The 26,133-nt window shown below is 48.5% G+C and overlaps 1 protein-coding gene across 1 annotated transcript in view; it reads right to left on the bottom strand.

Annotated features, from left to right (window-relative positions):
• The window catches only part of kcnh1a (potassium voltage-gated channel, subfamily H (eag-related), member 1a), a 453,352-nt gene that overhangs the window by 271,006 nt on the left and 156,213 nt on the right, over positions 1–26,133 (bottom strand). The window contains exon 8 of the mRNA XM_070888701.1: positions 2,328–2,527. Coding sequence (XP_070744802.1) covers positions 2,328–2,527 — 200 coding nt within the window. The remainder of the gene's footprint in view (positions 1–2,327; positions 2,528–26,133) is intronic.

The following is a 26,133-nucleotide window of genomic DNA, read 5'->3' on the forward strand; positions in this document are numbered from 1 at the left end:
ATTTTTAACGGTATTCGATTGGATAAGGTACATAAAATATTTTTCAAAACAACTATTAGATCTCCCATGGCATTGCTCACAGTAAGGCGGACAATAAGCGATTTTGTAATAGGTACAGTTTCCCTTGTAACACAGTGACACATATGTGAGTCTATTTATCAATCACATGCTTCTAGTGGGGCGCCACACTCAAAGGGAGTGCAGTTCATACTTCATACACAAAGAATCATTGCACAGTAGGCCATTCGGCCCGTCGAGTCCGTGCCGGTTCTCTGCAAGAGCACTTCAGCTAGTCCCGTTCCCCTGCCCTTTCCCATAGTCCTGCAAATGTTTTTCCTTCAGGTATTTATCCATTTCCCTTTTGAAAGCCATGATTGAATCTGCCTCCAAAACCCTTTCAGGCAGTGCATTCCAGATCCTTAACTTCTCGCAGCATAAAAAAGTTTTTCCTCATGTTGTCTTTGGTTCTTTTGCCAATCACCTTAAATCTGTGTCCTCTGGTTCTCGACCCTTCCGCCAATGGGAACAGTTTTTCTCTATCTACTGTGTCTAGGCCCATCATGATATTGAACACCTCTATCAAATCTCCTCTCAATCTTCTCTGCTCTAAGGAGAACAACCTCAGCTTCTCTAGTCTATCCACGTAACTGAAGTCCCTCCTCTCTGGAATTATTCTCATAAATCTTTTCCGCGCCCTTTTTAAGGCCTTCACATCCTTCCTAAAGTGCAGTGCCCAGAATTGGACACAATACTCCAGTTGAGGTCGAAGCAGTGTTTAATAAAGGTTCATCATAACCTATGCCTCTATTTATGAAGCCCGGGATCCCATATGATTTTTTTAACCGCTTTCTTAATCTGCTCTGCCACCTTCAACGATTTGTGCACATAAACCCCAGGTCTCTCTGTTCATGCACCCCCTTTAGGATTGTATCCTTTAGTTTATGTTGCCGTTCCTCGTTCTTCCTACCAAAATGTATCACTTCACATTTGTCTGCGTTAAATTTCATCTGTCACGTGTCCGCCCATTTCACCAGTTTGTCTATGTCTTCTTGAAGTCTATCGCTATCCTCCTCACTGTTCTGTATACTTCCACATTTTGTGTCATCTGCAAGCATCTCTAGCCCATGCGCGATTAAACTGACCACAGGATCACTGAATTTACCTTTTGTTCTCCAAGGCTGTTACTCATGGAGAAAATTAAAACAAAATATTCCTCTCTTCCTTCAGCTGTCTCTTGTTCTTTCCTACTATCTAATGATTTCTGCGTTGCAATGTGCGGGGTAGATTTTGACATTGTGCGATAGTGTAAAATGGGTGATAGCGAAGCAGCAGCCCATTTACATCTCTCCTGATATGCATTTCCAGTGACTTCAAAATTGGGAGAGATATAAAACATGCTGCCAATTCACTATCACCTGTTTTATATGATCATACAAAGTCAAAATCTAACCCCTCTATGTGGCTCTCACACAGCTTTCTTTACCGATGTATTCAAATTTGTATCATTTTCTTTTGTTAAAATTCAAGATGGTAGGTAAAATGTAACAGATTCAAATTGAATATGATGATCAGGCAGAGCGAGGCTACCAAGAAGAGGAACATACAAAAGCAAAAGAGGAAGTTAGTGCTGGGGACTCAAGCTGGGATTCAGTAAAAGTACAAGGGCCTGGTGGAAGGAGGAGGCTGAGGCTCAGGAGAGTGCTCGGAGAGGGTTGATGCACGAGAATGTGCTGAACATCTGGAGACCAAGAATATGGAGCTTGGAAACTGAACGATACAAACAGCAAAACTTCAGTCCAGACCTCAGAGAGGATAACCCTTTGGAGGCAAAAGTTATTGGTACTGGATATGTATAATTTTATGGTCAAGTTTATTTTTTCTCAATTATTTAAGTTTTTATGGATTTATAAATTATACTTTTTACCTGTAGACAAATGAGATAGCAGGATATCACAAACAGCAAATAAAATAAATCACAAATTAATCATTTTTTGGTTGAGGGAGGAATGATGCTTGAGACACCACCTTGCTTGTTTACAAATAGGACTTTGGAATCTTTTATGTCTACTTTAACAGGTGAACAGAGCCTTAATTTAACATCTCATAAAATAAAGACATTACCTCAGATAATGCAGTATTCCCTTTGTAATACAGTGGAATAGCAACGTAAATTATGTACTCAAGTCCTAGAGTAGGGATTAAACCTATGACCTAACTCAAAAGGTGAGAATGTCACGAAGCAAAGATGACACTGTTATGTCAAAATATACTACAGAAGCAATATAAAATGTGCGTATTTTCTTTTAAGTTTCTATACATTTCTATACCTTTTCAGTATCAATTCCTTTGGACATTGACCAAGTAGAAACAATATAGTCCATGACACGCTCGCTAAGGCCCTTGGGTACTTGATAAAGCTTCAAAAAGTCTCGGACACAGTTCAGCATCTCATGGTACCTGTTGCTATTAGCATACATTTGCTGGAAGATCGTTGTCACATTACCAAAGATGGTTGCATACAGGAGAGCTGCAAACAAGAAAAGAAGAGATCAGCTTTTATCAGAAAATTAACAGCTATAAACTGAATCTAATGCTAGTGTTGGAGAAATAACAAAGTATTCAGAATGGGGAACGTAGTTTATTATTTGTACTTGCCTAGATTAACTTTTCATTGTGCACACTAAGATCGAAAATTGGTGGGATGGGGAAAGTTCAACAGGATACAAATAATGTCGTAAGAAAGCAGAAAGAAAAACATAGGAACATAGGAATTACTAGATGACAAAAGACCAAGGTTCATCGAATTTACCTTCTACCATCCTGGTAGTCATATGATACATTGATAATAGAGTTGTTGACTAATTATGTAAAGATTGAACCTCCCTTATCCGGCACCCTCGGGACCTGGCCTGTGCCGAATGAGAGGAGGTCATCGGCCCGGGGGGGGGGGGGGGGGGGAAGAGAGATGGCCCGAGGTCGGGGGGGGGGGGGGTAGGAGGTGATCCAAGGTCGGGGGGAGGGGGGGGGTGGGGTCGGTGGCCCAAGCGGGCCCAACTGGTCCCGAAGACTCAGCCGGCACCAAAGTGTCGGCAGGCCCAGAAGTGTCGACTGGCCGGTGGGCCCAGAAGAGTCGTTGGGCCAAAGGGCCCCAAAGAATCGGAGCAGCCCAAACGGGCCCGAAGAGTCAGCGTGGTCTGAGCAGGCCCGACCCCCCCGGAGGGAGCGCTGTGGGGAAGAGTGGCCGGCCCGAGGACTATGGCTGCAGGAGTTCCAGCAGGGCGATGAGGAGGTGGCAGCCAATAACCCCGACATCGAGGAGAAAGACTATATTGATGAGTACCCTGTACGAATTTAAAAAAAAATGTATGTTCTGAGACTGGGGACGGAAGGATTTTGACCGGCCGCGTTCTGTGCATGCGTCACCCGGCAGCCGTGCTAGACGAGGGGTGATGGCGGATAAGGGAGCCCCGGATAAGAGAGGTTCAACCTGTCTTCAATTTATATCAAATAGTTTACACTGTATGCAAAAATATTATTTTCTGACTCATTTACTGTACATCAGATTATTCAACAAAAGATCACAAATGTAGAGAAACACACGAATGCTACTGGTGAATTGTTTTAAGCTGTCATTATATTATCACTTAAGTATTAATCTGCCTAGAAATTACTGTGTACAACATTAGTACAAAACGACTTAATATAAACAAAAATCTATCTCAATTTTTAATTTTTCAATTGACCTAGCATCAACAACTTTTTGTGTGAAGGAGTGCTTCGTGACATCACCCCTGAAAGGCCTCGCTGTAATTTTATTATGTCCCCTTGCTCTGGACTCCCCCACTAGAGGAAACAATTTTTCTCCACCTATATCAAATCCTTTAATCATCTTAAACACCTTAATTAGATCACCCCTTAGTCTTCTTTACTTAAAGGAATACTAGCCTCATCTATGCAACCTGTCCTCATAATTTAACCCTTTTAACTATTGTATTATTCTGGTAAATTTGCGCTGCACCCCTTCCAAGACCAGTATATCCTTCCTAAGGTGCGGTACCCAGAACTGAATGCAGTGCTCCAGATACAGTCTAATCAGAGCTTTATACAACTGTAGCATAACTTCCACCTCTTTGTGTTCCAACTTCTTGACATAAAGGCTAACATTCCATTAGCCATTTTAATTATTGTTTTGTACCTGTCCACTAGCTTATAGTGACTTCTGTACACAAATCCCTAAATCTCTGCTCTTCCACTGTATTATGTATTTAACCCTTGGCAACATGCATCACACCACCAGAGGGCCTACCTGTTGGAGTCCCAAGTGATCCCAGCATCCCGTACATAAGTAGGCCACCCACGCGGTACCTGCACTCTGGAGTCGAATTAAAGGAGCCAAGGTCATTGCTCACAGTACTCAGTTTCATCCTTTATTATGAGCGTAACAATTGGTGACGAGATAACGAACAACCACGTGAAAATGCAAAGAACGATTGGTATCCTGGAGAAGTTCTCAGAAGGGGATGATTGGGAGGACTTCGTGGAGAGACTCGACCAATACTTCATGGCCAACGAGCTGGAAGGGACGAGAACGCTGCCAAATGAAGGGCGATCCTCCTTACCGTCTGTGGGGCAATACCCTATGGCCTCATGAAGAATCTTCTAGCTCCGGTAAAACTAACAACCAAATCCTATAAAGAATTGTGTACGCTGGTCCAGGAGCCCCTAAATCCTAAGGAAAGCATTTTGATGGCAAGGTATCGGTTCTACACATGACATGGTCGGAGGGCCAAGAAGTGGCGAGCTACGTCGCCGAACTAAGGCGCCTCGCAGGACATTGCGAATTTGATGGATTCCTAGGACAAATGCTGAGAGACTTTTTTGTGCTTGGCATTGGTCATGAGGTAATCTTTCGCAAACTATTGACTATTGAAACACTGAATCTGAGCAAAGCCATAATGATAGCCCAAGCATTTATATCCACCAGCGATAACACCAAACAAATTTTGCAGCATAAAGAGGTTTCGGCCAATACTGTGCACAAAGTAACGTCGTTTTCGAACAGGAATATACATGGCAGAACGCACACGCCGGCTGCTGCACGACCTCAGATGACCCAGAGTCCGCCATCAATCGTTAATGCGAGGCAGTTAACACCTTGTTGGCGTTGTGGAAGCGATCATCAGGTCCATCAATGCCGCTTGAAGCACTATGCGTGCAACGGCTGCAGAACAATGGGACACCTCTAGCGAATGTGCAAGCGAGCTGCAAACTCTGCAAACCACCACGTTGCAGAGGAAGATCGATCCACGGTGGATCAGGCTGAACTAGAGACTCGAACCAAGGAAGTAAAAGTGTATGGGGTACACATCTTCGCCACGAAATGTCCACCAATAATGTTAAAAGTTGAACTGAACGGAATTCCAGTATCCATGGAACTGGACACGGGTGCGAGTCAGTCCATAATGAGCAAAAAGGCCATCGACAGGCTGTGGTGCAACAAGGCACACAGGCCCAAGCTCAGTCCCATTCACACCAATCTAAGAACTTACACCAAAGAGCTTATCCCTGTAATTGGCAGTGCAGAAGTCAAAGTCTCTTATGATGGAGCTGAACTCCCACTGTGGATCGTGCCAGGGGATGGGCCCACACTGTTCAGCAGAAGCTGGCTGGGAAAAATTCACTGGAACTGGGACGACATCCGAGCACTTTCGTCCGTCGACTACGCCTCATGTGCTCAGGTTCTGAGCAGATTTCCATCGTTGTTCAAGCCAGGCATTGGAAGTTTCTCAGGGGCGAAAGTGCAGATCCATTTGGTTCCCGGTACACGACCCATCCACCACAAGACACGGGCGGTACCGTATATGATGCGAGAGAAAGTGGAAATTGAGCTGAACAGGCTGCAGCGAGAAGGCACCATTGCGCCGGTGGAATTCAACGAGTGGGCCAGTCCGATTGTCCCAGTACTTAAAGGTGACGGCACGGTCAGAATTTGTGGGGACTATAAAGTAACGATTAACCATTTTTCACTAAAGGATCAGTACCCGCTATCCAAGGCAGACGACCTATTTGCGACCCTGGCTGGAGGAAAGACGTTCACCAAGTTGGACTGACCTCGGCCTACATGACGCAGGAGCTAGAGGAATCTTCGAAAGGCCTCACCTGTATCAACACGCTCAAAGGTCTATAACAGATGCCCATTCGGGAATCGGTCGACCGCGGCAATTTTCCAATGGAACATGGAGAGCCTGCTAAAGTCAGTTCCTCGCACCCGTGGTTTTCCAGGATGACATACTGGTCACAGGTCGGGACACCATCGAACACATGAAGAATCTGGAAGAGGTTCTAAGTTGGCTAGATCGCGTGGGACTCAGGTTGAAATACACAAAGTTTGTTTTCCTGGCGCCAAAGGTCGAGTTCTTGGGAAGAAGAATCGCAGCAGACGGCATCAGACCCACCGACGCCAAGACGGAGGCCATCAAGAACGCGCCGAAACCACAGAACGTGACAGACCTGCGGTCGTTCCTGGAACTCCTCAACTATTTTGGTAATTTCCTATCCGGGTTAAGCACCTTGCTAGAACCTCTACATGTGCTACTGCGCAAGGGAAACGACTGGGTATGGGGGAAATCACAAGAGGCTGCCTTTGAGAAAGCCAGAAATCTGTTATGTTCAAACAAACTGCTTGTTCTGTATAACCCATGTAAATGATTAGTGCTAGCTAGCGATGCGTCGTCATACGGGGTTGGGTGTGTGTTACGAATCGGGGATTTTGCAACCGGTCGCTTATGCGTCCAGGAGTCTGTCCAAGGCCGAAAGGGCCTACAGCATGAATGAAGAAGCTCTGGTTTTCCTTTATGGGGTGAGCTTGAGCTTGAAACTGACCATAAGCTGCTCATATCGCTATTCTCAGAGAGCAAAGGGATTACCACTAACGCCTCTGCCCACATACAAAGATGGGCACTCACGCTGTCGACATACGACTATGTAATCCGCCACAGACCAGGCAGAGAGAACTGCGCTGATGCTCTCAGTTGGCTACCATTGCCCACCACCGGGGTGGAAATGACACAGCCTGCAGACTTGCTCATGGTGATGGATGCATTCGAAAACGAAGTGTCACCCATTGCGGCCCAACAGATCAGGACCTGGACCAGCCAGGATCCTTTACTGTCCCTGGTAAAAAACTATGTCCTCCATGGGAGCTGGTCCAGCGTCCCAGCGGAGATGCAGGAAGCGATTAAACCGTTCCACAGGCTCAAAGACAAAATGTCCTTGCAAGCGGGCTGTTTTTTGTGGGGTAATCATGCGGTCTTACCCAAGAAAGGCAGAGAAACGTTCATTCATGACCTACACAGCACCCACCCAGACATTGTAATGATGAAAGCCATAGCCAGATCCCATGTGTGGAGGCCCAGCATCGACTCAGATTTAGAGTCATGCGTGCGCCAGTGCAACACTTGCTCTTAACTGAGCAATGCACCCAGAAAGGCACTGTTAAGTTTGTGGTCGTGGCCCTTCAAACCGTGGTCTAGGATCCACGTTGACGATGCGGGCCCATTTCTAGGCAAAATGTTCTTGATTTTCATGGATACTTATTCAAAATGGATTGAATGTGTAATAATGTCTGTAAGCACATCCACCGCCACCATCGAAAGCCTACAAGCCATGTTTGCCACACATGGCCTACCTGATGTCCTAGTCAGCGACAATGGGCCGTGTTTCACCAGTGCTGAATTCAAGTAATTCATGACCCGCAATGGGATCAAGCACATCACATCTGTCCCATTCAAGTCCGCATCCAATGGCCAGGCAGAACGGGCAGTTCAGACTATCAAGCAAAGCTTGAAACGTGCGTCGGAAGACTCCCTGCAGACCTGACTGTCCCGAGTTCTGCTCAGCTACCGCACCAAACCCCACTCGCTCACCGGGGTTCCCCCAGCCGAGCTGCTCATGAAAAGGGCGCTCAAAACAAGGCTCTTTCTTGTCCACCCTGATCACGTTGAGGGCAGGCGGCATCAATAAAGTATGTATTATGATTGCGCAAATTTGTCATGCGATATTGAGGTCAATGATCCTGTGTTTGTACTCAATTATGGACATGGTCCCAAATGGCTCGCATGCTCGGTCATAGCCAAAGAAGGGAGTAGGGTGTTTCAGGTCAAATTGGCCAATGGACTAACATGCAGAAAGAATTTGGACCAAATCAAATTGCGGTTCCCTAACAGCTGTGAGCAACCCAAACCAACTTTGACCCTCCAACACACACACAAGTGGCAACCGACATCATGGTTGACCACAAAGCTGAACTCACCATCTCCAGCAGCCCGGCAAGGCCAGCTGCCCAGCAGCCCAGTGAAGAACCAACCAACTCACCCACACTTGCATTTGTACCGAGACGATCGACAAGGGAGCAAAAAGCCTCAGATCGTCTCATCCTGTAAATAAGTGTATTATTGAGTTTACGAGGGAGTGATGTTATGTATTTAACCCTTGGCAACCTGTATCACACCACCACCAGATGGCTTACTTATTGGAGTCCCAAGGGATCCCAGCATCCCTTGGGAGCACTGTATATAAGCAGGCCACCCACACGCTACCTGCACTCTGGAGTTGAATTAAAGGAGCCAAAGTCACACTTACTCATTGCTTACAGTACTCAGTTTCATCCTTTATTATAAGCGTAACACGCTGTTCCTAGCTTATCATTTAGAAAATACTCTGATCTATATTTGATAGGTCCAAAATTGATGGCTTTCCACTTCCCCATGTTGAACTCCACCTGCCACAATTTTGGCCATTCACTTAATGTATGAATGCCCCTTTGCAACTTTCTGCTCCGATCTACATTACTTACTGTGTCACCTAACTTAGTGTCATCAGCAAACTTGGATATACAGCCCTCTATTCCTTCATCTTAAGTCATTAATGAATATAGGGAACAGCTGAGGCCCCAGTACAGATCCCTGGGGGACACCACTAGTCACATCCTGACAACTGAAGTACCTACCCATTTTCTCTACTCTCTGTCTCCTACCTCCTAACCAATTCAGCTACCCATGTCAATAGGTCGCCTCCAATTCCATGCACTTTTATTTTTGTTCAGTCGCTTGTGTGGAACCTTATCGAAAACTTTCAGGAAGTCCACAAATAACATCCATAGATACTCCCTTATCACCATATCGGTAACTCCTCAAATAATTCAACTAGGTTAACCAACAACAAATTAAACTGAACAAATTTTTTGCAAGCAGCAGACCATCTAGAGGGATTCCCCTCACCAATTACAAGGAGCATCTCGTTGACTAATTAAACAATTTTACAATATGGCGTAGCTGAGCAGTGACCTTTGCAGCTAAACAGCCATGCTCAATCCCAGGCTACATGAGAAAAAAACATGGGAGATTATCCAGCTTTCATAAATAAAGATTTGCATTTAGATAGAGAATTACCACAAGTCTAAGAAATGTCAGTACTTCATACATATTACTTTTAAAGTGTAATCTCTGCAAATTGCGCATTGAAACATCTCAGCTAAAGAGATGTATGATAAGTTAATTTGTTTTGGTAGTGTTGGTTGAGAGCTAAATGTTGTCCATAACACCAAGCGAACTCCCTACTTTGCCTCAAATAGTGCCATGAAATTTTTAATGTCCACCTGAACAGACAGATGATCATCTTAAAATCTTATCCAAAGGACAGCACTTCTGACAATGCAGCACTCTCTCACCTTAGATTTTGTGCAAGTCCTTAAGCGAAATTTGCATCCAAAACCTTTTGACTCACAGATAAGAGTGCTACCAACTGAATCAGGCTGACACTTAGGGCCCAAGTTTCCACATGATTTGCACCTGATTTTTAGGAGCAACTGGTGGAGAACGGACTATCTTAGAAATCGCAATTCTCCACATTTTTTTTTCTGCAGTTCTAGTCAGGTAGAACAGTTCTACTTTGGAACAGAATTTTTTCTTCAAAAGGGGGCGTGTCTGGCCACTGACGCCTGATTTCAAAGTTTCCACAGTGAAAATGTACTCCAAACTAAAGTAGAATGGAGCAAGTGAAGATTTTTGTAGAACTGAAAAAACCTGTTCTACACATTAAAAAATCAGGCGCAGGTTACAAATCAGGCGTAGGGAACGAGGGGGGGGGAGGGGAAGTCATTAAATTCTATAATAAATCCTTATTTATACATACAAATATTATACAAATAAATCCAACCTGAATAAACATTTATAAGCAAAGAAAAGATTAAATAAACCATCTTCCTACCTGTGTGAAAGTGCTTCAGGCAGGCCTTTCGGGACCGAAGGCTGAACGGGCCGGCCCGAGACTTCGGGCAGGGCCCGTCCCCAGCACCAGATTTACAGGTAGGTGGCGTTGGGTTGGGTCGGGTCGGGGGAGGGGGGGAAAGAGAGGGAGAGAGGGGAGGGGGAGAGAGGGGATGGGGGGGGAGAGAGGGGAGAGAGAGAGAGAGAGAGAGAGAGAGAGAGAGAGAGAGAGAGAGAGAGAGAGAGAGAGAGAGAGAGGGAGGGAGGGAGGGAGAGAGAGAGAGAGGGAGGGAGGGAGAGAGAGAGAGGGAGGGAGGAGAGAGAGAGGTCAGGTCGAATCCAGTCCGGGAGCGGGAGTCGGGTCGGGTCCAGTGGGGGGGGGGGGGGGGGGTCGGGTCCAGTGGGGGGGGGGGGGGGGGGCGGGAGCGCGGGTCGGGTTGGGTCCAGTCGGGGGGGGGGGGAGGAGCGGGAACAGGAGCGTGGGTCGGTCCAGTCGGGGGGGCGGGGAGCGGGAACAGGAGCGTGGGTCCAGTCGGGTCGGGTCCAGTCGGGGGCGGGTCGGGTCCAGTCGGGGGGGGGGGGCGCGGGGTGGAGCGGGAACAGGAGCGCGGGTCGGGTCGGGTCCAGTCGGGGAGCGGGAACAGGAGCGCGGGTCGGGTCGGGTCGGGTCCAGTCGTGGGGGGGGGGGGGGGGGGGGAGCGGGTGTCGGGTCTGGTCCGGAGGCAGGGGGGGGGTGGGAGCGGGTGTCGGGTCTGGTCCGGAGGCGGGGGGGGGGGGGGGTGGGAGCGGGTGTCGGGTCTGGTCCGGAGGCAGGGGGGGAGCGGGTGTCGGGTCTGGTCCGGAGGCAGGGGGGAGCGGGTGTCGGGTCTGGTCCGGGGGGAGCAGGAGCTGGCCGTGGGAGGAGCATTATTCACGCAGCCCCAGTGAGGCCATTCAGCCAGGGCTAGGGGCTGCGTGCTTCCGGCCCCTCCCACACACTTCGGCGCCTGGAGCTACTGCACTTCCGTGCCCACTGTAGCGCGCATGTGCAGAGGTCCCGGCACTGTTTTCAGCGCAGGGACCTGGCTCCGCCCTCCCACAGCTCGTGCTGGCTGCGCCGAGGGCCAGAGGACCTGCAGGTAGGTGGAGAATAACGAGGTTTTTTTAGGCGCACTTTGTGGCGCGAAAAATGAGCGTCCAGGTCAGGACTGCGCCGTTCTAGGCGCGTGTGGAAACTTGGGCTCTTAATTATCTGTATATCTTACCAAAATCTAATTTTTACACAAACTTCCTGACATTCTTAGATCCTGTTGCCACACATCTATGTCAAATTTTCCATTATAAATTCTTATGCCTACACATATACGTAGTAGAAAAGCCCAGTAGCAACTGGCTCCTGTCGTTGTGTATTTACAGAGTCTAGCCACTAGATTACCTTTTCCCTGCAAATCAATCAAAATGTTTTCATCTGGCACTCTTTTCTCAGTAATTGAAACTTCTAATGTCCAAAATAAGGGTTCAAATCAAATATTTTAAAATCAAAAAATTACACATTTCACAATAACATGATTAAAATTATCTATTGAATTGTATTTATGTCTTTTAATGCTTTAACTAAATTATTTACCTGAAGTCTTCAATCACTCCAAAAACCCTGATTTTTTAAATTAGAACTATTACATTGCTAGCTGAATTAAGACTACACAGTCTGGGTATGTGCAGCGTGTTACATTTCCCAGGATGTATCATTTAGTAGCTGAACTGCGAAAATATTTTTCTTTAGTTTCTCGTAATTTCTGCTCAATTGTTTTTCAAAATTACTTAAAGAAAAGCTGGAGAGCAAATTTTAAAAACTTTGGAAATTAACTTTTTTAATGAAATAGAGGCTGTGTTTTTTTTTAACCTTAAAATGGGTGTTTTTATGTATGCTTGTATGTGTATGTGACAGAGAGAGGGAGAGAGAGGGAGGGCGAGAGCGAGAGAGAGGGCGAGAGAGAGAGAGAGAGAGAGAGAGAGAGAGAGAGAGAGAGGGCGAGAGAGAGAGAGAAGCAGGGGGAGAGAGGGAGAGAGAGAGGCAGGGGGAGAGAGAGAGAGGCAGGGGGAGAGAGAGAGAGAGAGAGAGAGAGAGAGGCAGGGGGAGAGAGAGAGAGAGAGAGGCAAGGGGAGAGAGAGAGAGAGGCAGGGGGAGAGAGAGAGAGAGAGAGAGGCAGGGGGAGAGAGAGAGAGGGCGAAGGGGAAGAGAGAGGGCGAGGGGGAAGAGAGAGAGAGTGGGCGAGGGGGAGAGAGAGAGAGAGGGCGAGGGGGAGAGAGAGGGGGCGAGGGGGAGAGAGAGAGAGGGCAAGGGGGAGAGAGAGAGGCAGGGGGAGAGAGAGAGAGAGGCGGGGGAGAGAGAGAGAGAGGCAGGGGGAGAGAGAGAGAGAGGCAGGGGGAGAGAGAGAGAGAGAGGCAGGGGGAGAGAGAGAGAGAGAGGCAGGGGGAGAGAGAGAGAGAGAGAGGCAAGGGGAGAGAGAGAGAGAGAGAGGCAGGGGGAGAGAGAGAGAGAGGCAGGGGGAGAGAGAGAGGCAGGGGGAGAGAGAGAGAGAGGCAGGGGGAGAGAGAGAGAGAGGCAGGGGGAGAGAGAGAGAGAGGCAGGGGGAGAGAGAGAGAGAGGCAGGCAGGGGGAGAGAGAGAGAGAGGCAGGCAGGGGGAGAGAGAGAGAGAGGCAGGCAGGGGGAGAGAGAGAGAGAGGCAGGCAGGGGGAGAGAGAGAGGCAGGGAAAGAGAGAGAAAGAGAGGCAGGGAAAGAGAGAGGCAGGGGGAAAGAGAGAGAGGCAGGGGGAAAGAGAGAGAGGCAGGGGAAAGAGAGAGAGAGAGGCAGGGGGAGAGAGAGAGAGGCAGGGGGAGAGAGAGAGAGAGAGAGAGGCAGGGGGAGAAGAGAGAGAGGCAGGGGAGAAGTGAGAAGCAGGGGGAGAAGAGAGAGAGAGGCAGGGGGAGAAGAGAGAGAGCCAGGGGGAGAAGAGAGAGAGAGAGAGGGGGGAAGAGAGGGGGGAAGAGAGAAGGAGGGGGAAGAGAGAGAGAAGGGGGAGAGAGAGAGAGAGAGAAAGAGAGAGAGAGGGGAGAGAGAGAGAGGCAGGGGGGAAGAGAGAGAGAGAGGCAGTGGGGGAAGAGAGGCGGGGGGAAAGAGAGGCGGGGGAGAAGAGAGAGGCGGGGGAGAAGAGCGAGAGGGGGGAAGAGAGAGAGAGGGGGGAAGAGAGAGAGGGGGGGAAGAGAGAGAGGGGGGGAAGAGAGAGAGGGGGGGAAGAGAGAGAGGGTGGGGAAGAGAGAGAGGGTGGGGAAGAGAGAGAGGGTGGGGAAGAGAGAGAGGGTGGGGAAGAGAGAGAGGGTGGGGAAGAGAGAGAGGGTGGGGAAGAGAGAAGGGGGGAGAGAGAGAGAGAGAGAGAGAGAGAGAGAGAGAGAGAAGGGGGAGAGAGAGAAGGGGAGAGAGAGAAGGGGAGAGAGAGAGAGAAAGCGAGGGTGAGAGAGCGAGGGCGAGAGAGGGGGAAGTGAGGGGGGGAAGAGAGAGAGGGAAGGGGGAGAGAGAGAGAGAGGGGGGAGAGAGAGAGAGGGGGAAGTGAGGGGGGGGAAGAGAGAGAGAGAAAGAGAGAGCGCGGTGGAGGGGGCGGGGAGAGAGAGAGAGAGCAGGCGGGGGGAAAGAGAGAGCAAGAGAGAGCGAGAATATACTACTAATTAGACACCCCACCTGAATTTCCGTTGGGGGTCCTCCCAATCGGCCATCATAACTTTGACAGGAGATTGGTGAAAAACTTATTTCTCCAAGCTTTCTGCCAATCTTTCACCAAAGTTATAATAGGAGATTGGGGGAACTTCACCAAAATTCTATCCCCAATTGTAGTTTTTGTTCTGTGTTCTATAATTTGTAGAAAGTGCATTAAGCTTACAGATCATGGACTTGATTTTCAGCTTTTGGGATTTTGGGGCGGTGATGGCGGCAGGGCGGTCCTGAGACTGCCTCAAAAAAGTTTGTGCCCTCATCTACAAAAAAAGGGCATACAAAGTGGCCAAAACTAGTGGGAGGACAGAAGACTGTGAAGCTTTTAAAAACCAGCAAAGAATGACTCAAAAAATAATTAAGAAAGGGAAGATAGACTCTGAAAGTAAACTAGCACAAAATATAAAAACAGATAGCAAGAGTTTCTATAGATATTTTGGGCCCAATTCTCCCCAACTCCTTTTTTCGGTGCACTTACCTTAAATGCGCCGACTATGCGCACTGGAAACGGCGCCGAAAAAAAGGGGCCCCATCCTGCCCGCTCTCCGGTGTCCCAGCATAGCGTAGCTTGTGAAGTGGGGGGTGCCCTCACTGCCAGCAGCTGCGAGCATGCGCAGTGAGGGCTGCGCGCATGCTCCTGCCCTCCCTGCGTGTCCTGCGGGCTGTGAGCAGGACCCGATGCTTGCAGCCCTTATCCCCGGCCGAAGGGACGCCCCGATCTTCGCCGCACCCTATCCCCGGCCGAGTGACCTCCCGCACCGGCTGGCCCACTGACTTCCCGGGCTGAGGTAGGTCTTCAGTTTTAATTTTTATTTATTGATGCTTGTGCTTGAGAGTTTTGATTGGTCGGGGGGCGGGTGGGGGGAAGAGGAGGAGGAGAGTTTGGGGGGTGGTGGGGGGGAAAGAGTGTTTTGATGGGGGGGGCAGAAAGAGTGGTTTGATTGGGGGGGGGAGCGGGGGGAACTTTAAAAAAAATCTTGATTCTGGCATAAAGGTAGGACTTCAATTTTTTATTTGTTATTGATTGATTGCTGATTACTTTTTGTGCTTTGTTTAGTGCTTTGTAAGTGTTGGTGCTTTAAAAGTACTAACATGCGCCGAATTCTTAACTGCCCGCAAGGTTTTTCAGAGCTGGCCACAAATGCTGACCTAAGTCGATTTGGTATAAGTTTTTGCTGGCCAAAGTGACATAAATGGCCAAAACTAGCGTATGTATCTGGGAACTATCTTTTGAAAAAAACTGAACTAAAAAACAATCGTACCTAACTGACTTACTCTGGAGCAGATTTTTTTGGGGAAAATGGCATTTTTTAAAACTTACGCCAGAAAAAACAACTTACTCCAAAAAAATTGATGCAAGTCATGGCCAAAATTGGGCCGTTTAAAAGAAAAAGAGTGGCTAAAGTAAATGTTGATCTCTTAGAGAATGAGACCGGGGAATTAGTAATGGGGAACATGGAGATGGCAGAAACTCTGAACAAATATTTTGTATCAATCTTTACGGTAGAGGACACTAACAATATTCCAACAGTGAAGAGTCTAGGGGTTATAGGGGGGGGGGGCGGTGGGGGGAGGTGGTACTCAGTAAGATAATGGGACTAAAGGCGGATAAATCCCCTGGACCTGAGGGCTTGCATCCTAGGATCTTAAGAGAAGTAGCAGCAGGGATAGTGGATGCATTGGTTGTAATTTACCAAAATTCCATGGATTCTGGGGAGGTCCCAGCAGATTGGAAAACTGCAAATGTAACGCCCCTATTTAATAAAGGAGGCAGACAAAAAAGCAGAAAACTATGGACCAGTTAGCGTAACATCTGTGGTTAGGGAAATGTTGGAATCCATTATTAAAGAAGCAGTAGCAGGACATTTGGAAAAGCATAATTCAGTCAGGCAGAGTCAGCATGGATTTATGTTCATGTTTGACAAATTTGCTGGAATTCTTTGAGGCTGTAACGAACAGGGTGGATAAAGGGGAACCAGTGGATGTGATGTATTTGGACTTCCAGAAGGCATTTGACAAGGTGCCACATAAAAGGTTACTGCACAAGATAAAAGTTCACAAGGTTGGGGATAATATATTAGCATGGATAAAGGATTGACTAACTAACAGAAAACAGAGAGTCGGGATAAATGGTTCATTTTCGGATTGGCAATCAGTAACTAGTTGGGTGCCGCAGGGACCAGTGCTGGGACCCCAACTATTTACAATCTATATTAACGATTTAGATGAAGGGACTGAGTGTAATGTAGCCAAGTTTGCTGATGATACAAAAATGGGAGGAAAAGCAATATGTGAAGAGGACACAAAAAACCTTCAAAAGGACATAGACAGGCTAAGTGAGTGGACAAAAATTTGGCAGATGGAGTATAATGCTGGAAAGTGAGAGGTTATGCACTTTGGTGGAAAACAATCAAAGAGCAAGTTATTATTTAAATGGAGAAAAATTGCAAAGTTCTGCAGTACAGTGGGACCTAGGGGTTTTGGTGCATGAAACACAAAAGGTTCGTATGCAAGTACAAGTGATCAGGAAGGTCAATGGAATCTTGGCCTTTATTGCAAAGGGGATGGAGTATAAAAGCAGGGAAGTCTTGCTACAGTTATACTGGGTATTGGTGAAGCCACACCTGAAATACTGCGTGCAGTTTTGGTTTCCATATTTAAGAAAGGATATACTTGCTTTGGAGGCATTTCAGAGAAGGTTCACTATATCTGGGGACAAAGTAAATTTCCCGGCGTTTGAGGACTCTGAGGCTCCTGGCCCCAGTTGCTTACTGCAATGCCCAGCGGGAGGCAACTTCGGAGGCTAGGTCTCCGGAGGATGAGCCAGCACAGTAGTCCTGCTGAAGAGCAGGCAGACGTGGACCTAGGCTTGGTGGCAATGTCAAGGGAGAACACACAGATGCACCATGAGCTCATGAGTGCTTTGGTAGGATCCCTCAGGGCACAGACAAACTTGCTGTGAGTGTTGCGGAGGCTTCCTCACACTTTGTCTCTGCATCGCAGGACTCCAGCAAGGCCATCCTTGACCACTCAGAGACAACTGGCCTCCAGCAGCAACAGTGGCATGCCAGACTGTGTGGCGTATGCCATTAATCACATCGCAGCGGCGATCGCATCGTAGGCTCAAGCTACGTTGCAGCTTGGTGATGTAATGCGGTCGCTGACTTTTGACATGCTTTCTGTCTTCCCCAGTTTCCAACGGGGAAATGACGGTGCTGAAGCAGGCCAGCAAGTTGTGGTGACACATCATGCTCTGGATGCTGAAGCCCAGTCCTGTCTGAGTGTCACTGGTTCCCAGGAAATGGATGACAACTAACCGGCTCCCAACACTGACTCTCCCACTATGCACCTTACGCGGTCCACACCCATGCCAAGAGAGACTGCTTCTGCCGATGCTGAGGCGCAGCATTCCATAGCTCGAGCTTCCAGGCCCAGAGCTGGTCCAGGGCATTGTCATACACCGTCTGCATCCCTAACACAGCAGCCCTCAAGTAGCCTTGACTATATATTGATATATATATATCAATTACATTACCTATGTATTTAATTTTGGAGGGAGGGAGGGTTGGATAAAGAAAGGAAAAAAAATCCAGAATGCCATTTATTCAATCACTGTAAATCAGTGATGCTGATGACAATCATCCTATATTGGTATATAAAATAGCAAATTCCCACTCACTGAGAGAAATGCAATAGGAGAGATATATATATATACTAGTCAATACAGAAAAGCTTTAAGAATTGCCCATCACACTTTGGGTGGCACACATGCAAGCTTTCCTGTCACTTTTGTTAAAAAGAAAAAAAGAGCAAGAGCCAGTTATTTCATTCTCGTTTCTCCTGGCCTCTCACTGACCTCGGAATCTCCTCAAGTCCCTCTAGCTGGCCATGGGAAGATCCTGAAACACAGTAATTACACCATGTGGCCTTAAAGGATACACACAGCTGCACTTCAACAACAGAAACACCTATTGTGTTCTACATGGTACCATGTTCCTATAAATATATATAACAACTTGTATTTACATAAGCACCTTTAACATAGCAAACTGTCCCAAGGCACTTCACAGGAATTTATAAAACAAAATGTGATACCGAGCCACATAAGGAGAAATTATGGAAAATGATCAAAAGCATGGTCAAAGATGTAGGTTTTAAGGAGCGTCTAAAAGGAGGAAGAGAGATGGAGTGGCAGACAGGTAGAAAGGTTTAGGAAGAGAACTCCAGAACTTAGAGCCTAGGTGGGGTGATGAAAATCAGGGAAGCTCAAGAGGCCAGAATTAGAGGAGCACAGATATGTCGGGGGATTGTAGAGATAGGGAGGGGCGAGGCCATGGAGGGATTTGAACGCAAGGATGAAAAATTTAAAATCGAGGCATTGCTTAACCAGGAGCCAGTGTAGGTCAGTGAGCACATGGATGATGGGTGAACGGGACTTGATGCATGATAGGACACGGCCAGATGAGTTTTGGATGACCTCAAGTTTATGTAGGGTAGAAAGTGGGAGGCCAGCCAGGAGTGCGATGGAATAGTCAAGTCTAGAAGTAACAGATGGATGAGGGATTCAGCAGCGGATGAGCTGAGGCAGGGCAGAGACGGGCGATGTTATGGAAGTGGAAACAGATGGTCTTGGTTATGGTGCGAATGAGTGGTCAGAAACTAATTTCCGGGGTGAAATATGACACCAATGTTGCAAACAATCTGGTTCAGCCTCAGACAGATGCTAGGGAGAGGGATGGAGTCAGTGGCTAGGAAGCAGAGTTTGTGGTGGGGATGAAATTTCTTCTCAACCAGTAATGGATGTCGGACAAGCAGATTGACAATTTAGAGACAGTTGCGGGGTCAAGAGAAACGGTGGTGAGGGAGAGCTGGGTGTTGTCAGCGTACATGTGGAAACTGATGCTGTGTTTTTGGATGATGTCGCCAAAGGACAGTGTGTAGATGAGAAATTGTAGGAGGCCAAGGATACATCCTTGGGGGACACCAGAGGTAACATTGCAGGAGTGGGAAGAGAACCCATTGTAGCTGAATATAACAATGACTTACCATGAGCACTGTCATGGGAAATTTATTTATTTTCACAACCTTTCTTCATTCCTACTCTCTAGAAGCCAGTAGACTTGTTTGAGGATAAAATTCCACAGGTGGCAGTCAATATCTGGTATCTAGTCCAAGATACCATTCATTATAAATGAACTTAGACAATGAGTGACAAAAGAGAAAGAAAGTCTTGCATTTATATACTTCATTTACAGCCAATTAAAAACTTTTTTTTAAAGTGTAGTCTCTGTTGTAATGTAAGAGCAAATTTGTGCACAAACAGCAATGTGATAATGGCCAGATAATCTGTTTTAGTGATGTTGGTTGCGGGATAAATATTGACGACAACAGCGGGGAGAACTCCCCTGCTCTTCTTCAAAATAGTGCCATGGGATCTTTTACGTCCACCTGAGGGGGCAGGTTAAAGGTCTCATCCGAAAAGACAGCACCTCCAACAGTGCAGCATTCCCTCAGTGCTAGCACTGGAGTGTCAGCCGAGATTTTGTGCTCAGTCCTTGGAGCACAGCTTGAACCCACAACCTTCTGACTCAGATGTGAGGGTGCTACCAACTGAGTCATGGCTGAGATTTCTTACTGTAAAGGCATTACAATCAATTCTGTCCTTGCCCAAAGTACACTTCCAACAGAGATCTGTGGATTGTGATTTTAAATGATTTTAATGATTTTAAATGACCCTAAATGATTTTAACCTTAATAACTCAGGGCACTGAGACCAAATACTATTACCACAACTAATAAGCTCAGCCCAGAACAGGAATTGAACCTGTTAATTTCTTGGTCTATATGGTTGAGCTATTCCCAGTCCTAATCAACTAAGCTATCAAAGAAGCAATGTTATTTTTTTATAAACTAAAGCAAATTGAAAAACTGAAATTAGCAGTCATGGAACATGTGGTTGAACAGGTAATTACAGGGAGAAAATAAAATTACCAGAAGTATTCCAAAAATACTTACCACAGTTTTATCAAGGCTATAAAAGCTGGACATGGTGCTGCTATTGTTTCTACACTGATTAAATGTATTGTGTGATGGTTTGAGACCCAAGGCAAATCTAGTCTATAATCTAGCTTTAACACCGAAAGGCTTTGTCATGCAATAATCTATTAAGTCTTGCAAAGGTGAATTACTACATGAGTAACTAAATTAAAAAGTCACAAATTCAATTCATTTAGCCATCAGAAAATATGACATACTGTATGGTGCTTTTCAGTTTCCATAACAATCACTACACAAAAAAACATTTTAGACTGATGGCTGTTATGATTAAAATCAAACGCTCGGTTTCTGCCGGATGGGTAGGCAGTTAAAAATAAGCAGGTTACTTACCCACTCAGATCCCAACTGTAATGTCCTTACACAATACCACAAATCCACACGAGGCACATTCTATGGACAAGGTCACTCCATGAACCTTTATTCACAGGACCAAGAAGTGATGACCCTGCGTGGGACCTCCCTTTATATACCTGGTTGACCAGGTGAGGAGTGTCTCCCACAAGTTCACCCCCCTGTGGTAAAGGTGTGCATTTCTTACGTATATACAGTATTGCAGTGTTGTTACTTAAGGGTTACATACATGACATCACCTCCCCCTCAACGTCTGTCACCTGTGGTGATTCCGGCCTGTCTGGGCTGACCGCAGGGACTGTGCATGCTGCTGAATGTTCTTGTTGCTCATTCATTGGTGGTGGTGTGAATACCATCTCATGATCTTCCTCAGGTTCCTCAGTGTCCATGCTGAACCTTTTTTTTACTTGGTCCAGATGCTTGAGGCATATCTGCCTATTGTTAAGTTTAACCACTATGACCCTATTCCCCTCTTTGTCTATTACAGTACCCTCAAGCTATTTGGGCCCCAAAGCGTGATTGAGAACAAATATGGGGTCATCAATTTCTATACATCTCCCCCTTGAATTTCGGTCATGGTACTCATTTTGGGACTGGCGCTTGCCCTCAACAATGTCGGACAGGACTGGATGAATGAGGGACAGCCGAGTTTTGAGTGTTCGTTTCATGAGTAGCTCCGTGGGCGGGACTCCCGTGAGCGAGTGCGGTCGGGACCTATAGGCCTGCAGGAGGCGTAATAGGCGGCATTGAAGGGAGGGTCCTTGAATCCGGAGCAGTCCTTGCTTTATGATTTGGAAGAGGGGAATAGGGTCATAGTGGCTGAAGTAAGGTCCAACTTGGTGAACAGCTTGCCACCTGCCAGCGTGGCAAGAAGAGCCGCCACTCTCGGGAGCGGATATTGGTCTTGTAGGGACACCCGGTTGATGGTGGCCTTATAGTCGCCACATATCCTGACCGAGCCATCCGCTTTTAGGATAGGAACGATGGGGCTTGCCCAGTCGCTGAATTCAATGGGCAAGATGATGCCCTCTCTCAGCAACCGGTCCAACTCGCTCTCAATTTTCTCCCGCATCACATACGGCACAGCTCTGGCTTTGTGGTGCAGTGGTCTGGCATCCGGGGTGATGCATATCACTACTTTGGTACCTTTGAACGTCCCGACGCCAGGTTGAAATAGTGACTCAAATTGCTGTAGGACCTGTGAGCATGAACTTCGTTCCACAGATGACATGGCATGCACATCCCCCCATTTCCAGTTCATCTCAGCTAACCAGCTCCTCCCCAGCAGTGCGGGACCATTGCCCGGGACAATCCAGAGTGGCAGCCGGTTCACTGATCCATTGTGTGTGACCGCCTGGCACTGGAATGATTTCATTGCACTGCCTAGCACTGGAATAATTGCGTCTCAATGCGTTCTGGTTTGGGTCTGCTGGCTTTGAGTGGCCACAGCTTTTCGAATTGTTGAACACTAATGAGTGACTGGCTGGCCCCGGTGTCCAGCTCCATGTGTACAGGGATGCCGTTTAATAGGACTTTCATCATCATAGGTGGCGTTTTGGTAAATGAGCTGTGAATGTTTGCCACATGAACCCGCTGAACTTCAGCGTCCATTGATTTGCCCCAAACGTTATCCTGCCTCGCAGACCCCTCATCTGGTTCATCCGCCTCATATATTAGCCTGGTTACAGGCTTTCTGCACATTCTGGCTAAATGGCCATTGAGGTTACAATTTCTGCAGACGAACTGTTGAAACCTGCAAGTCCTGGCAGCATGTCTGCCCTCACACCTCCAGCATGAACTGAGATTCCCACTGTTGTGAACAAAAGAGCTGTTGCAAGGCATTCCTCGCTGATTGTCCCTTTGACTGCTCTTGAGCACCCCCCCTGTTAGTGGTTGTCAATGGCCCCATCCCGGGCCACATTGTCCACTGGGGGGGGGGGGGGGGGCGTAAATGTCCGTTCAGCCTGCCATTGTTTCTGTTGGAGACTTACTCTTGGGTCTATTGCTGCCTGGGGTGTCTCGAATTGCCCTTGCCTGCCTGCGGGGCTCTGTGTCGCATTTATGATATTGACTCCCTGATCCATCGCCACGTTGGAGGCAGAATATTATCTTGGTTTCCTCCTCCCCCGCCATAAAAGTCTGAGCCATCAATGCCGCCGTGTCCAAGGTCAAGTCCTTGGTTTCAATTAGCTTTCTGAAAATCCCAGCATGACTGATGCCCTCAATAAAGAAATCCCTTAGCATCTCCCCCCTGCAGGCGTCTGTGAACTTACAGAGGCTGGCCAAGCACCGGAGGTCCGCAACAAAATCCGGTATGCTCTGTCCTTCCCGACGTTGGTGTGTATAGAATCTGTGTCGGGCCATGTGTATGCTGCTCGCCGGTTTGAGGTGCTCACCGATTAGTTTGCTGAGCTCTTCGAAGGTTTTGTCCGCCAGCTTCTCGGGTGCTAGCAGGTCTTTCATGAGCGCGTAAGTCTTAGGTGCACAGCTGGTCAGCAGGTGAGTCCTTCGCTTGTCGGCCGCTGCGTCTCCCAGCCAGGCCTTCGTGACAAAACTCTGCTGGAGCCTCTCAATGAAATCGTCCCAGTCTTCACCAACACAGTACCGTTCATCTGTGCTGCTGATGGCCATTCTCATGGGTCGTTGATTCCCGTTTCTCGTCGCCAATGTAACGTCCTTACACAATACCACAAATCCACACGAGGCACATTCTATGGACAAGGTCACTCCATGACCTGAACCTTTATTCACAGGACCAAGAAGTGATGACCCTGCGTGGGACCTCCCTTTATATACCTGCATGACCAGGTGAGGAAAGTCTCCCACAAGTTCACCCCCTGTGGTCAAGGTGTGCATTTCTTATGTATATACAGTATTGAAGTGTTGGGGCCAAGTTTTGGCCTAAGTTGCTCCTATTTTTTTGGAGCAACTGGTGTAGAACGGAGTATCTTAGAAATTTGAATTCTTGGCATTTAGTTTGCTCCAGTTCTAGTCAGTTAGAACAGTTTCACTTTGGAACAGAATTTATTTTTCAAAAGGGGGCGTGTCCGGCCACTTACGCCTGTTTTCAAAGTTTAGGCAGTGAAAACTTACTCCAAACTAAATTAGAATGGAGTAAGTGAAGATTTTTGTATGTTCGAAAAAACCTTGTCTACACTTTAGAAAATCAGGCGTATTTTACAAATTAGGCGTAGGGAATGGGGGTGGGGTTTAAAGGGAAGTTTACAAACATTAAACACTTCAGTTTTACAAATAAAGAGCCTTCATCAATAATAAATGATAAATACATCAATAAATCAACCAATAAATCAATCAAAAAAAATTAATAAAAAATAAAAATTTTTTAAAAAATCAATAAATAAAAAATTTTCTACTTACCGACTGCAGCACCGGGAGTCCTCCAACAGCGTGCTGGGATGGCCCCCCAGTGTGTCTCTGTCAGTGTCTCTATCTCTCTGTCTGTTTGTGTGTGTGTCTCTTACTCTCTGTCTGTCAGTATCTGTGTTTCTGACAGCAAGGGGAGGGAGAGAAGGGGGGTGGGGGGGGGAGGGGGAGAAGGGGGGTGGGGGGGATGGGGAGAAGGGAGAGGAGGGAAGGAGGGAGGGAAGGAGAGAAGAGGGAGGGAGGGAAGGAGAGAGGAGGGAGGGAAGGAGAGAAGAGGGAGGGAGGGAGGGAAGGAGAGAGGAGGGAGGGAAGGAGAGAGGAGGGAGGGAAGGAGAGAGGGAGGGGAGAGAGGGAGGGAAGGAGAGAGGAGGGAGGGAGGGAAGGAGAGATGAGGGAGGGAAGGAGAGAGGAGGGAGGGAGGGAAGGAGAGAGGAGGGAAGGAGGGAGGGAGGGAAGGAGAGAGGGAGGGAAGGAGAGATGAGGGAGGGAGGGAGGGAGGGAAGGAGATATGCGGGAGGGAGGGAAGGAGAGAGGAGGGAGGGAAGGAGAGAGGAGGGAGGGAAGGAGGGAGGGAGGGAAGGAAGGAGAGAGAGAGGGAGGGAAGGAGAGAGGGAGGGAAGGAGAGAGGGAGGGAAGGAGAGAGGAGTGAGGGAAGGAGAGAGGAGGGAGGGATGGAAGGAGAGAGGAGGGAGCGAGGGAAGGAGAGAGGAGGGAGGGAAGGAGAGAGGAGGGAGGGAAGGAGAGAGGGAGGGAAGGAGAGAGGGAGGGAAGGAGAGAGGAGGGAGGGATAGAAGGAAAGAGGAGGGAGGGAGAAAGGAGAGAGGGAGGGAAGGAGAGGGAGGGAAGGAGAGAGGAGGGAGGGAGGGAAGGAAGGAGGGAGGGAAGGAGAGAGGAGGAGGGAGGGAAGGAGAGATGAGGGAGGGAGGGAAGGAGGGAGGGAGGAGGGAGGGAGGGAGGGAGAGAGGAGGGAGGGAGGGAAGGAGAGAGGAGGAAGGGAGGGAAGGAGGGAGGGAAGGAGAGAGGAGGAGGGAGGGAAGGAGAGATGAGGGAGGGAGGGAAGGAGAGAGGAGGGAGGGAGGGAAGGAGAGAGGAGGGAGGGAGAGAGGAGGGAGGGAGGGAAGGAGAGGGGAGGGAGGGAAGGAAGGAGAGAGGAGGGGGTGATGGAGGGAGGGAAGGAGAGAGAGAGGGAAGGAGAGAGGAGGGAAGGAGAGAGGAGGGAGGGAGGGAAGGAGAGAGGGAGGGAGGGAAGGAGAGAGGGAAGGAGAGAGGGAGGAGGGAAGGAGAGAGGAGGGAGGGAGGGAAGGAGAGAGGAGGGAGGGAAGGAGAGAGGATGGAGGGAAGGAGAGAAGAGGGAGGGAAGGAGAGAAGAGGGAGGGAAGGAGAGAGGGAGGGAAGGAGAGAGGGAGGGAAGGAGAGAGGAGGGAGGGAGGGAGGGAACGAAAGAGGAGGGAGGGAGAAAGGAGGGAGGGAGGGAAGGAGAGGGAGGGAAGGAGAGAGGAGGGAGGGAAGGAAGGAGAGAGGAGGAAGGGAGGGAAGGAGGGAGGGAAGAAGAGAGGGAGGGAAGGAGAGAGGAGGGAAAGAGAGAGGAGGGAGGGAGGGAAGGAGAGAGGAGGGAGGGAAGGAGAGAGGGAGGGAAGGAGAGAGGATGGAGGGAAGTAGAGAAGAGGGAGGGAAGGAGAGAAGAGGGAGGGAAGGAGAGAGGGAGGGAAGGAGAGAGGGAGGGAAGGAGAGAGGGAGGGAAGGAGAGAGGAGGGAGGGAGGGAAGGAGAGGAGGGAGGGAGAGAGGAAGGAGGGAGGGAAGGAGAGATGAGGGAGGGAAGGAGGGAGGGAGTGAAGGAAGGAGAGAGGAGGGGGGGATGGAGGGAGGGAAGGAGAGAGGGAGGGAAGGAGAGAGGAGGGAAAGAGAGAGGAGGGAGGGAGGGAAGGAGAGAGGAGGGAGGGAGGGAAGGAGAGAGGGTGGGGGGAGAGAGAGTCGCGGAGGTCCGGGGGAGGGAGAGAGTCGTGGAGGTCCGGGGGGGGGAGCGGAGGTCGGATCGCCGGCGGGGGTCAGGTCGGGTCCGGTCGGGTGGGAGGAGCCTTATCCACGCAGCCCCTGTGAGGCCATTCGGCCAGCGCTAGGGGCTGCGTCCCTGCACTGTTTTCAGCGCAGGGACCTGGCTCCACCCCCTACAGCTCGTGCTGCGCCGCGCCCAGCTTCAGAGGGCCTGCAGGGAGCCGGAGAATAGTTAAGTTTTTTTTAGGCGCACTTTCTGGCAACAGCCCGAAACTTGGACCCATTGTTACATAAAGGTTACATACATGACACCAACCATTTCCAATTTTAACCTGCAGGGTTTTGCAGACAACTGAG

This window comes from Pristiophorus japonicus, chromosome 9 (assembly GCF_044704955.1).
Source record: "Pristiophorus japonicus isolate sPriJap1 chromosome 9, sPriJap1.hap1, whole genome shotgun sequence".
Taxonomy (NCBI): domain Eukaryota; kingdom Metazoa; phylum Chordata; class Chondrichthyes; family Pristiophoridae; genus Pristiophorus; species Pristiophorus japonicus.